The following is a 14,148-nucleotide window of genomic DNA, read 5'->3' as shown; positions in this document are numbered from 1 at the left end:
AAGCTCAGGGGGACTGTAAAAACTACCAAAAGAAAAGTGGGGAGGGGACAAGAGATGTTGAATAGACAAGGCGTGACAGGGAGAAATGATAGAAAAAAATGATTTGGATGACATCGAGTAATGTCGCCGTCAGGCCAACATCTTTCCAGCAGTCGTCTGTTTGAAAGATGACAAATTCCCTTATGATATGTAAATCAATTTTAGCAAAAGCAGGCGACACAGTAGACAGACTGACTGAAAGCAATTAAGTTGTTTTTCTGTTCTTCTCCCTGGTTATGATGCAAACATTTAGCTTACATTGCAACACCTTAGCGCCACTGAAGCGTGTCCTTTCTCTGACTGGCTGACCTGCTTACATATTGAAATACTTTAACTGAAATGCTTCCACAAAAGCTCACTTTTTTACCTGCTGGTTGACTGGGAAATTGCGGTTGATCTTCTTTACCTATGAACAGGAGAGAAACATGTTAGATGTCATATTTATCAAAGGACAGTAAACTGGATGTTATTTCCTTTCTTTTTTCATTTAAAGTGCATATACTGAAAAAAATATATGTCTTAAATATGCACCTTCTTCCATTTAAAGTGCATATACTGCAAAAAAAAAAAAAAATATATATATATGTATGTATATATATATATATATATATATATATATATATATATATATATATATATATATATATATATATATATATATATATTTCTTTTTGCAGTATATGCATTTTAAATGGAAGAAGGCATGTCTTGAAGTATCTATTCACAGTGAATATACAACTTCTTATTATAATCTTAATAAAATGATTGTATCTTTTTTTAAATAAAATGTTTTACTCGATTTTGAAGTACATTTTTTACAGTGTAAAAACAAGCAAATCCTTAGCAGATCTTCTCAACTTCAAAAGGTGCTAACATATAAAAGCCTTATGTTATTTCACATCATTTTGGCTACACAATGGAATACCTCACACTCATAAAAGCATCGATTATGCGCCTTTTTCTAACATATCCTTCTTAGGCAATTATCATTTTTAGTGTTCCCCTCACAATTTGCTCTCATTGTGTCATAGGAACACCCCCACACTTTCCTGCCGCCCTTTAATTGACACTATGACGTAGTCTATACACCAATCCCAACATTTTGCCTGTGTCTTATTTTAATTTGTATGCAGGTGCATTTGACATAAACACTCTATAATCAAAGATCACATTACATTGTGAATAGAAAAATACCTTTCACTGACAACAAAAGGATATTATTTTAAGATCAGTCAAACAGTGCGATTGGGTACCGAGCACCATGAACTTAAATATTAGCAGCATGTGGTTTATTCTATAGTAATTATCTCTGAATTTCAAGATTAACAAAGTACCCCTCTATGTCAGCACATTTATTTTTGGTCACCATCCATTTGCAGGGTACTCATAGATAACAATTTATGCTCATATTCATAGTTGTAAAACACTTTGATCCGCTATTAAATTTAACGACTATATTTTTGGAATGTAGGACAAAGCTGCAGTACCTACAGAAAAACCACACAAGCATATAAAAAGCCCACAATCTCAAAACAATTTAGGCAGATGTCCCCTTGCACTTGTTTGGTTGTGTTGATGATTATCTCTGATGAATTAGTTGAGTCCAAAAACGTCCAATCACTTTGAACTGAGAGGAGCTGGCAGTGATCATTGAATGTCACTGAAATTTACTGGAAACCCTCCAACTTCAAGTGGATTGGACATCATTTGCTTTCAAGGGCAGCCAATGCGTTAACAAGCATGCATGTGCTACAGTACAATACAGACTGAAGGCTGTTTAAAAGAGGACACGTGTCCTATACTTGCTTATAACCTACAGCAACGATAAGTCAGCAAATTAATTACTCAGTCTCGATACAAAAAATGCAGCCAGGAAATTCATTGACTCATTTTGCCGCACATCCTTTCCATCTTCGTCACTGTCCAACCTTTATAGGTCTTTCAAAAAAAGACAATGTCACTGCAAAACAATTCTGTCATTCTCCTGATTTGGAAGCAAAGTAGCTTGCTAGACAGTCTGAATCAATAATATATCACAAACATAATCAATCACGTCTTTCTTTTGATCCAAATTCTAGAAAATACTACTTTGGTAGTAAGATATGACAGAAAAAACATGGTTAAAGCAGGAAAATCAATAAAAGCTCAAGGCAAAATCTGTTGTTGTCATGGCACTGACTGTAAGGTACAACAACATGACCTCCTGCTGGCTCTACCTCTTTAAATTCAGAAGGGTTACAATGTGTGTACAAAATGCGGTACTTCTGTAATGGATTCTATCACAAGTGTGTGTTGTTTGTGCTCAGGTACAGTCATCTAATCATGACCCTTTTTTTTCCGAAAAAAAGGCCACAAAAGCATTGAATGGCTTTGTGAGTCATTTGTTAGTCTCACGTCCACTTCAATTAAGCAAGATTCTTTTATTTGCCCCCTGGCCGCAACACACACACACACACACACACACAAACACTTTAACACACAATAATAACACCTCTCTCGAGTTTTGTTTTCCTGTGCTGCAGTGTAACAACCTCTTTTTTTCCTCACACACGACTATAAGGTGGACAGAAGGCATTTTGAAGCACAGAATATTGTGTCAGAACCCTCCCGTTAAGAATAAATACATAATTAATCTCTAGTATTAAGACATGAATACGTGTCTACTTTATATGTTGACATTTACACCGTTGCACGACTCATTTGAAAGAAGGGGAGAAAACTGAGAATCTTACGTTGTGCTTAGTGAGAGCTGAGATGTTGCCACCGACAGCCTGAAGCCAGTCTAAACGGTCTTCATCCGAGGGGAACTGGAGCACACCGCTGCACACTCCGTCCACAGCAACCACTTGGAAAGCATTATTCCTGCAAAAACAAGACGAAAAAATGAAAAGGGAGACAGGAAATTGGTACAAAGATATTCAATTCATCCACAATGGCTTTCTTTTTGGTCAATTTTGATCGACTGTTTACCACATTTTTGTGCCCAACAAATTGTTTAATGTTCAGCAAATGTTTAGCATGACTTTTTTTTCCTCCCCGGGGGGCATAAGCTTACACAATTTTTCCAGATAAAGCTCATTGAATTCCATTGAAAATAACAGACATTCAACCTATTTGAAACAAGAGGGCTGCTAGTTCAAATAGCTTGGATGGTTATTGCTGTCCATGGTGCTGAAACATGATCATTCAGCACCACTCTATCACCATCAGTAGCAGCCAAAAATCAAAAGAACCATCAAAATTAATTTTACTGCTTTCGCTGAATGAGATGACAGTGTTTGAAAAAAAATATGTATTTTGAACCAAACTGTCTGCGGTGTTAGATAACTTAATAAAGGCCTAGCTATCATCTCCTTTAAATCATCTCCAATGTCTGTATGTCTGAGAACGATCTTCTTTCTTCATGTTAATTAAAAATCTAACCCATGCCTTCAGATTGGATGATGTGTTGCACGATATATATTTATATAAAATAAACAAGTGAGCTCCATTAGGAGTCAGTGCACATTCCTGCCGCAGTGTAGCTCTGATGGAAGTGTATCCAAGGACAGCTTAATGGCTCCATAAATCAAACCGTTTGTGTTTAATACGTCCGCCGTAAAGCAGATGGTCACAGCTGATGTGACATTAGCTGGATGTTTAGGCAGACGAGAGTGGAAGTCCTACGGCCCACCTGCAAACGTCAGATCCCGGCACGTGTTGGGAGAGGCGAGAGTGCAACAATGGTAGTAGGCGCAAATCCACCCATCTTTTCTCCCAGCGGAGGCCCGGGGAAGTGGGCCACGACGAGCAGGACAGCGTGTCCTGTGCCAAAACAAAACACGGGAGATCATTTGGCAGCCTTTCAGATGTTATTGTGGAAAAATATCATGATGCTATTCTACTATTCCCACTAGTGACCTGGTCTGTATCATTTCGGAATGCAGTGGCCTATCTATTGTCTTTCTATGACTTCATTATACACTGTTAACTCTATCCTCTTTAGAACATTATACATAGCATATACAATACCATATATTATTCATGTTTATATCAGTAGGAAGACAATAGACATGGAATGCGGAGTGTAAGAGGAGATATATATGTGTATATAAATGTATGTATGTATGTATATATATATATATATATATATATATATATATATATATATATATATATATATATATATATATATATATATATATATATATATATATATATATATATATATATATATATATATATATATATATATATATATATATATATATATATATATATATATATATATATATATATATATATATATATATATATATATATATATATATATATATATATATATATATATATATATATATATATATATATATATATATATATATATATATATATATATATATATATATATATATATATATATATATATATATATATATATATATATATATATATATATATATATATATATATATATATATATATATATATATATATATATATATACATATATACACAGGGTGGCCCAAAAAGATGCGTACCCATCAGTTTCGAAAACGTTTCCATTGGTACGCATCTTTTTGGGTCACCATGTATATATAATATATATATATGCATGCTATATTTATGTGTTAATCATAGAATTTCAAGTAAAAGGAAGACTCAATTTTTTACTAGAGCTGAAACATAAACTGTGAAGCATCTGAAGGGAGTGAATACCCATGTGAATCAAGTATTTAGATGGAACTGCTTGGATAAATCTTGACTTTCTCACATTTGTTTTTTTTTTTCCCTCCTCTGTTTTCATTCCATTCTTGTATAAAATAGACTATGAATAATTAGCCTTGACTTAAAAAAAAAAAATCCCTGCTTCCAGGCTGCATTGATTCCTGCAAAGAGGCTGCAAATGAAGACCGACAAGTACCGTGTTATTCGGATGGTAGTTCAAGTGCAGGCCGCTATCACACAAAGGAGATGAGGTCCCGCTGCTCTGGTCGCTAGGTATGCCTGCACGTTGGGAGAAAGGGACAATAAATCCACAATGCTATGAACAAAAACAGCCTTAAAAGAAAAAAAAATGGCAAAGCTCCACTCCTCAGTGCCAATTTGTATGCAGCTGAACGGGCAGTCAACCTGGCCTATATACGCTTATGAAAAGCTTTTTTATGAAGGCGCTCGTGTCTGATGACAAGCTGAGACTTCCCAAAGAAAGAATAAATCAAGTGCATCACAATGAGTTGCCATTGACTTCCCTTAACATTTCATTCAACTGCCTTGTGTCACATCTATTTGATGTTTTGATTCCATTAATATTGTAGCATCTAAAATAAACACTTAGCAAATTCAGATCCCATCAGTAATTAATACAATGGTACCTCTACTTAGGAAATTAATTAGTTCCAGGAGTGGTTTCACTGCACATGGCAGCTGAGTAAACATACGGACACACGCAGGTAAACAAACAATTTATAATTATGTGAAGGAACACTCATAAAACAACTCCGTGATGAGTCAAAAGCACACGAATCAAGAATTCAACGCCGGCCAGAGCAGATCAGACATGGTGCCAGAAAAATTGTCAACAAGGGGGGATTCTAGTCACACGGTGACGCTTATTTTCCACCCGTGGCCCCTCTGGCATACACCTAGTGTTTGCAATTTTCTGGTCAGGCTAGCGCCATCCTACCCTTTTTAACCAATGCCACTCAGCCATCTTTAAAGTCCGCCTAGTACACGGCTAACCTTGGACCCAGCTTTATGGAGATGTAGCTGACATGTAGCCAATGGAGGGGCTGTGATAAGTAGTGGCAATGGAAAGCAATTCTAGCAAGACCATTTGAAAAAAAAAATACTGGAAAAATACTTTAATTTCTATTGATGTTTCCTAACCTGTTTTTTTGTATCTTGGAACAAAAGCTTACCAATTAAAAATGTCTGTGAACTTAATATTTCCATAATGAAACATTTGTAAGTAGAGGTATCACCATACCTGTATCATTTAATGACTTACATATGCAGTCTTCACTAAGAGGCAATTTAAGGAAGGCCGGGGTCTTCTTGAGAAAAGACACCATGAGTGTCACTTCTTCACCAGCATTTCTCAGCACCTGAACCTGCAAAATCAGTTATTTTGAGTTCTGTCGCATGAGTTGAGTCATTAGAAATTGGTCACCACCAATGGTAGCGAATGCGTCCGAATAAAAGCTCAAATAAAAATATTTTAACACCAAAAGTTAAGCTGACGCGAACCCAAGATGAAGATAGGAACTGACAGCTTACCACTTCCTCGTGGCGATAGCTTCTCACGTTGATTCCGTTTATCTGCAAGAAACAGCAGCTTGTAAGTGTAAATACAGTCAGAATTGTATTGTAGTGCCGCAAAATGATTCATGAAGCTTCCAATGTCTCTTATGGAATACCTGCAGTGGGAATTACGAGTTGCAAATGTACATCTTTCAATACGAGACATTTTTATAGCAGCTACATGATGTATCGTCGCATGGAGAGCTTTTTCTATTTGAACAAATGGTAATGGATGCTTTGCCAATGGTATTGTGCGGTGATTTTTTGCCTTTTTTCATCATTATTGTTATTATTATTGACTGGTATACTAGCTATCTGCTGCCAAACTAGTGGAGGGTGATTTTTGACTGCTACCAGGCTTAATTGCAATATATTCATATTAATTAGTTTTTCCTTTGACCGGATTTCTTGAGTTATTATGTTTTATTGAAACTATTGAAGAACAAACACTAATATTTGTTTAATCTCACATTTCATAGGAGGGGTCGGGAACCTTTTTGACAGAGAGAGCCATAAACAATTCACATTTTATAATGTTATTTCTTGAGAGCCATTCTCAAAAGTAAAAATATATGAAAATGTATGATTTTTTTTGTCATTCACCACTTTTAAAGTACAAAAAGTCTCCGAATTCTTTTGACAACATTGTTAGGCTGTTGCTAATCAATCAGTATTAATGATATTATGCATGTGGAAGAATAATGAAAAACTAAATTATGATTAAAGTGGTGCTAGAGGTAGGTCAACAACGCCAGTGTCGCTACTATTGGTGCATTTGGACTTAGTTCTCCTCTCAGGTTAGTGGAGAGCCATATGAACCCATGGAAAGAGCCATATATGGCTCCCGAGCCATAGGTTCCCTACTCCTGTTTCATAGGATGTTAAGTGTATTTTATTTTTGTCAAGACCAGAAAGATGTTTTGCAAGTTTCTGCCTATCATCCTCACTGCTCTTTCTTTAAAGTTAGACCCAATTACATTACCGCGTGCCATTAAGCTTGTCAAACGAAAAGGCTCTAATTAGATTCCAAGCGTACCTGGAGGATACTATCGCCAATGAAAAGAAGCCCAGAGAGTTCAGCTGGAAAACAGAAAAATACAAACAAAATCAAACACAGAGTAGCGAGTACATGGCAGGCGGAAAAAAAAAAAAAAAACTCAAACTATGGAGTTTTAACTTACCTTTTTGTTCTTTGGATATTTTGGATATCACCACAGGGATTTTATGCTCAGCACCACCCTGACACCATGAAATAGGAGTGGAGGAATAAAGGGTTAAGTGCCATTCCCATTTAATGTCTGCATCATAATATTTTACACTCATGAAACATTAAAAAAAAACACTCTTCAAGCATCAAGACTAGGCAGTGAGACTATTATAGTACATTTACTATACACAAATTTTAATTTATTCATTTTCCATAGCTTTTATCCGCTCAAACTAATATCTACGGATAATTTAAAGCATTCTACCAAACATGTATGTTTGCGGGATGCCGGTAGAAACCGGAGTACCTGTGAAAAGCCATGCTGGCATGGGGAGAACCAACCATTTTAAATCCATGACGTGGACAGGCTGACCACTTCCCACCATGCCGCTTATATCCTACTTTCTCATTAAGTTTAATTTTGCATAGGCAGACAACAGATGCAATAGAGTCTTGTCAGCTTTTAAAAAAGAGCTGCTACCATCCAATTACTAGTAAATGATTTTCTTTTTTAATTGATGCTGCCATGATGCTTTGCCCAATTGGACTAAATCCAACTCTTGTAAATCAACAGTCACAGTGACAAAATTTCAAAAAGATGTCTAATCAAATTCTCAAGCAATAAAAATTACCTTAATGCTGAGGCCAAACCCTCCAATGGTTTGTCTTCGGATTGTTATGGTCCTCTCCTGAAACAGGCAATCAGCAATTCATATAAATATATATATTTTTCATATAATATATACATATATATTTGCAATACATTACATTTTTTTACATTCTGTCAAGGCTGTTTGCCAGTCAATTCAATCCTTTGCTGTTTTTTTGTGTCTCAATGGGCTTTTCATTTTTATTTAGCACTCATTTCTGGAAATAGGCCAATCGCATAAGAACTGACTGGCGAATAAGATCACTTAGTGTAGAATCTCATGCAGTAAAAATGACACAACACTGTCATAAAGAAATAGAGAATTTCCCATGAAAATACATCTGGCACATTTTGCCCATTTGTGTTTTTGCACAAGAAAAATCTGCAATAAGTGATGGTTTCAGTGAATTATGACATTTTGGCGTTATAATATCTCTTTGTCTTGTTGGAAACTTTATAAGTTTTTGTCTCAAAGCACACTGAATCTTAACTAGATAAGGCAAATTCCTCCATTAGTTTTAAAATCTGCATATCTATTCATAAATGTGAAAGACTGCTGATGGCATGCAATTGAAATTTCTGGAAAATCAGTCACACTTAATAACCAAGTCCAGTTCAGCGATTGCCAAAAGGACGCTTGTGATAATCATTTCTATATTAAATGTGCTAAACACAATGCCATTGTGTCACTTTTATCAGAATGCTGAAAAGGTTGTTTCACACTGATGATGTTTTGATCACTGTTGCTAGTGACAACCTCCATACCTATCTATTCATTTTCAATAGAGCTCATTTCTATTCAAGTCACGGTTAAATTGGAGCCTATCTTGGCAACATTGACCGGTCAGAATTTTTGAGGCATGAGTAAACATAACATAGATGTTTTTGGAGCCACCTGAGAAAATTTAAGCAAGCAGAAGAACGTAGGGACCTGAAAAACAGTAGTTCTCAAAGTGTGGTTACAACTAGTTATTTGCAATAATCCTCTCGGGGTACGTAAAAGATTTCTTAAAGTAAACCCTTTCCAACCAATGCTTCATATTGACTTTTTTAATGAACTTTTTTTTTTTTTTTTAGATATTGAAGAACAACTTTTAGGTGTTTTTGTAATACCAATTAACTCCATCCTGAAGCATAACATTTATTTTCCATCTAATTTATGTTCCTATGCGCAAAATGTGACTATTAAAAAAAAATAACCAGAAAATTGGCTTTCAACTTATTTTAACTTATTCCAATTCATTTGAACTGTGAGAAGTGGTAGTGATGTTGCAAAAATCACCAGAATATTAGCTTTCAACTTATTTTAACTTATTCCAATTCATTTGAACTGTGAGAAGTGGTAGTGATGTTGCAAAAATCACCAGAATATTGGCTTTCAACTTATTTTAACTTATTCAAATTAATTTGAACTGTGAGGCAGTGATGTGGTAAAAATCATAGCTCGAGATAGTGAGACTGATGCCAGATTTTCTACCGTTTAGGACAATTTATCAAGTTTTGTTGTTTTGACAGCATCCTATTGTATATCACCACTTCTTGCATGTCAGCAATAGACAACAGAACCTTCAATTGTTGTTTGTCTTCAGTGGAATTACTTACAATAGCTAAATGTATGAGTGACATCAATGGTTACTTACGCTTGAATAGAAAGGTTCTCCTGAAACACAGATGACATCTTGCTCCTGAATGGTCAGAATATCTTTAGCCAAGTGCAGTCGGATATTAAACGGCTCCTCATTACCTTCTTGCATCAAATAAATCCCAGTCTTTGTCTGCGAACATTGGGAGAGATAACATCGTTCATCGGTGCTAAATTAAGTGGCCATGAAATGAAATGCCGGCTTGGCCGCTAGTGGCGAAATGAACATTTGGAAATTAGGTGCTTTTTCTACTATGTGTCGTTACTTTGCTTGTCAAGACACAAATGCACAATCCTAAAAGGAGAGACTTTTCATAGCCTTAACATTACACATTAAGAATGGAGGAAATTGAGCAGGCTTGTTGTCACATCTTTGCATTACACAAGCAGCAGGACTGTTTCTAATCCCGCATTTAAACGTGCTCATTTGCATACATTTGCATTTCGCCACCGCTGCCCCTCTCTGGCTAATTACCATGCTTGCCTGCCCTTGACTTAAGAGGGTCTCCAAGAAGAAATCACCTTCACCTGCCTGTCAGTGCCACTAAAACAAAAGCAACCACCTGCGTCTACATGTGTGTCACCATTCATCCGTTAACAAGGCCGCACCACATGAGTGCAATATGTTAGCTCGGCTGTAGGTCAGTTATCTTTCACTAGTAATGAGCAACATGGAGGAAACAGGCCTCTCTACACCCCGCAGCTGCAGCGTGACGGATGGAATCAGTGAAAGAGAGAGTGTGCACATTTGCTCGCCTTTTTCGGACAAAGGCGTCCATGTTGCGTGTGTCGTTAAACAGGCAGAAAGAAGGCAACGTTCGACCTGGTGTGGGAGAATGTCCCATAAGGATGAGAGCCTTTGACCTGTGCGCAGGTTTTTCTTGATTAGCATCATCTTTTCCTCTCATCGTGTGCCTGGATAATCATTAGCCACATCATCATCAACTGAAATCAACATGCGTACCCCTTCAAACGTAGTGTGCTACAGTTCATTTGATGTCATTCACGCCCCCTAAACTATTTGAACTAGGAGGGTTAGCTATGAATATTCGCCGCTTGCTGTTTTCTTCGCGAGACTAATGATATAAAAAGGTTGTGATCTTATATTTTTATGGAATAGTTGCCAACTCTTGTTGCTGTTGGTGATAAACAAACCAGATCTGCTTTAATTTTTTATTTTTATTTTTTGTGGTGACGAATTCACTTTGACATTATAGCAGCTAAAACACTGAAATGAAAGAAATCAATGCCAAACATCCAAATTCAAATGGATTTGACATTTGTCAATAGGAGTGAATGAATTACAAAGATGTTACCAATTCTAAGTGCTACTTTTCTTAAAGTTGTTTTATCCAAATGGCTTTTTAAGTGCTATTGACGATGACAGATGTCCAATTATTTCAATCTTTTTACATTTTTGCTGTAAATTTAGGTTTATTTGTCGTGATCTGGGAGGTGTCGACAGCAATTGCATATTTGTTAATTCGTTCCCAACAGTGGGATTCATATTTTCAATCTTAAAATATTGGTAGCAATCATTACTGTAAAACTGACATTAAGAGAAATAAACATTGAATACTACATAAATGTTAAATCAAAGCATATTATTTTACCTCGGTCTACAACAGGGGTAGGAAACCTAAGGCTTGGGAGCCACATGTGGCTCTTTTGATGGTTGCATTTGGCTCTTTGCTAACCTGTGAGCTAAAATACGGAAACTGCTGGCGACAAGGCTGAGATACTACGTCTAGAGCTGCTTTAATCCTCTTTTTTTTGTATTAGACTTCTGGAATGCATACTCATTGATTAGCAACTGCATAAGAAAGTTGTCAAAAGTATTCAGAGATTTTTTTCCACTTTAAAAGTGGTAAAATTACCACAAAAAAGGCATCCATTTACATGTATTTTGACTTTTAAATTCAGAGTATGGCTCCCAATGAATAACATTAGAAAATATGAATTGTTTGTGTCTCTCTTCGTCAAAAAGTTTCCTACAATGTCTTATGTATGTCTTGCTACCAAGAAATTTCCCAAATATGGAATGAAATAATCTAACCTATAATCTAATCTAATCAAATAGTGCTATCCAACAATAGTAATATACTATACAAACGTTAGCGGGTTTAGTTAAATTAAAAATAATATTGTTATAATGGTGACCCTTGCAGCAAAAGCTACTTTAACACACACAGGAAAGCATCCCATACAAACAGAGCTGCAAGAACAATCAAATGCATCTATTATCCCTGCTTCGTTGGACCAATTACCATTGCCGGGTAGTAGATGGAGGGGAGGGGAGTGCTTTTTGTTCATGCTCTTATTTACACTACATCTTTTCTAATAGACTGCATTGCTTCCCAGCATGATATGGCAGCACATGCCATTAAAATGAAGTAATACTCTAAATTTATAATGTAAAATATCATTTAAAAAAAGAAGAAATGCTTAAAAGTCCACAAATGACTACTTGTGATATTGCAAAGTCTCAACTGTATACTAAAATAATTATGTAGTACTTAAAACATCAAGTGTTTTCAATGCCAGCTAGGGAGTCAATCTACATGAAATCTGGGTTTGTTTGATTGCACACAAAGCTATCATTCTGCTGTGTGATTGGCAAAAGATAGCACAGTTTAATTATACATTTTTCCATCTTTTGAAAGACAATTTCATTGTTCTGTCTGTCATATGTCACATGTCACCCCAATTGCCACAGCGGCTTGGGATTGCAAATTCTCTACAGTCTGTGACCAGATAAGAACAAGTAACACATGATGGATAACAGTCATTACAACTCACTGTTAAATACTGGGGGGAAAGTATGGTAGGGGCAAATACTACTGGTTTTCTTGATTGTCTTTTAACTGTACTTATAACACTCATTTTGACATAAGTCTTAGTAGAGAAGGATTTAGTATCAGTTCAGACATGCATTCAAAAATGCATCAATGGGGAAATATAGTTTTTTTTAGTGTTTATATGCATATACTTGCATCTCAGAGGTTTGAGTGAGTATTTATGTTTGCTTTGCCACTGTGAAGATTAAAAAAATGATGATAAGCTGACTTTATGAGCAAAAATACTTTTACTTTTAATACTTATTTCCCTACTACTTACTCTGGGCTCGGTTAAAGCCCTTTAGTCCAAGTCCCCAGTTGTCATGGTAACCATACTGCCTTTGGCTGTTATGTGGTAAGGTATATAATCTTTTTAATTTATATTTTGACAAAAGTGTCCCATAATCATGTTATGACCGTGCCTTGTAACTTTTATATAATTTGTAGGGGGAAAATATGTTACCAGTAATTGCCAAGCCATGTTAAACAACATTGCAAGTCAAAAGAAGAGTACCTCCGGCTAAATTAAAAAAATAAAAAATAAATCTTACAATGTGTAGTTGTAAATGAGTTCTGTTGCTACCAAAGCTGGGTTTTGGTCATTTGGGGATAAAAATCTTTCCCATTAATCCAGTAGACTGACGTTTGTGTATGTGTGTGTAAGAGGTGAGTCACCCTGCAATGTTATGTGTTTAGAAGCAATTTATTTATTTATTTCACCTACCCTAACTTGATTCATGATTTTTCCTGGCATTTCTCTGCAATAATCATTTACAATTTGTTTCAAACGATACTTTCACACTTGACATAATTTGGAATATACTGTTAGATATTATTCCAAAGATAAAGGCTCTTGCTTAATTGTTGCTTGTGTTAAATCCATAGCTGAATAAGTGAAAACTTAAACCAGTTATTTGTGGGGGAAAGGATGTATAAACACTTTCCTGAATTAGACACTTGTAAAAGTAGAAAGAGGGGAGAAAAAATAATAAATACCCTCCACTCCCAACGATTGATTCAATGCTACGAACCTCTTCATTTGCGGTCTTGAAATCCATGTGCTACCGTGCAGTGAGGGATGCTGCAGAGGAGAGAAACACAACAGAGTTATAGAGCGGCTGCAGCAAAAGCCCATAGCCAATTTAAACTGGCTTTGTTATACCAGCAATAGCAATCACAAAGGAAAAGAGACGTTCATTGAAAGCTATGTAAAAACTCAAGAGATGTCTCATTCAAACAGCAGAAATGCCAAAAGCTCCAAAAACAACTGTGTAAAATATCCATTTACTCTCATATAATAAAATGATCAGATCCCTTTAAATATCTATTTTTTCTTCCTAGAACCCAAATTTAGCAAAGATTGGCTTTATAATTTGTAAAATGTGTTTTGTGCGTTGATATGGATTTTACTTCAAAATATTAATTAACCTTTTAACTGTGTTGAAATGAATTAAAATGAATCAGTATTAGGGAATTTGTAGAAAGGAGCATA

At 35.7% G+C, this 14,148-nt stretch overlaps 1 protein-coding gene across 3 annotated transcripts in view; it reads right to left on the bottom strand.

Moving 5' to 3' along the window:
• sntg1 (syntrophin, gamma 1) overlaps positions 1 to 14,148 on the bottom strand; it is a 38,267-nt gene that overhangs the window by 5,409 nt on the left and 18,710 nt on the right. For all 3 annotated transcript variants that reach the window (XM_077724821.1, XM_077724820.1, XM_077724822.1), the window contains 11 exons: positions 13,688 to 13,737; positions 9,818 to 9,952; positions 8,161 to 8,217; positions 7,503 to 7,560; positions 7,358 to 7,401; positions 6,298 to 6,339; positions 6,029 to 6,131; positions 4,943 to 5,025; positions 3,713 to 3,843; positions 2,772 to 2,901; positions 407 to 445 (listed from right to left, as the gene is read on the bottom strand). In XM_077724821.1, coding sequence (XP_077580947.1) covers positions 407 to 445; positions 2,772 to 2,901; positions 3,713 to 3,843; positions 4,943 to 5,025; positions 6,029 to 6,131; positions 6,298 to 6,339; positions 7,358 to 7,401; positions 7,503 to 7,560; positions 8,161 to 8,217; positions 9,818 to 9,952; positions 13,688 to 13,714 — 849 coding nt within the window. In that variant the 5' untranslated portion in view covers positions 13,715 to 13,737. The remainder of the gene's footprint in view (positions 1 to 406; positions 446 to 2,771; positions 2,902 to 3,712; positions 3,844 to 4,942; positions 5,026 to 6,028; positions 6,132 to 6,297; positions 6,340 to 7,357; positions 7,402 to 7,502; positions 7,561 to 8,160; positions 8,218 to 9,817; positions 9,953 to 13,687; positions 13,738 to 14,148) is intronic.

Source organism: Stigmatopora nigra, chromosome 9 (assembly GCF_051989575.1).
Source record: "Stigmatopora nigra isolate UIUO_SnigA chromosome 9, RoL_Snig_1.1, whole genome shotgun sequence".
NCBI classification, from domain to species: domain Eukaryota; kingdom Metazoa; phylum Chordata; class Actinopteri; order Syngnathiformes; family Syngnathidae; genus Stigmatopora; species Stigmatopora nigra.
The sequence above is the reverse complement of the archived record's forward strand: the minus strand, read 5'-3'. Positions and strand labels throughout refer to the sequence as shown.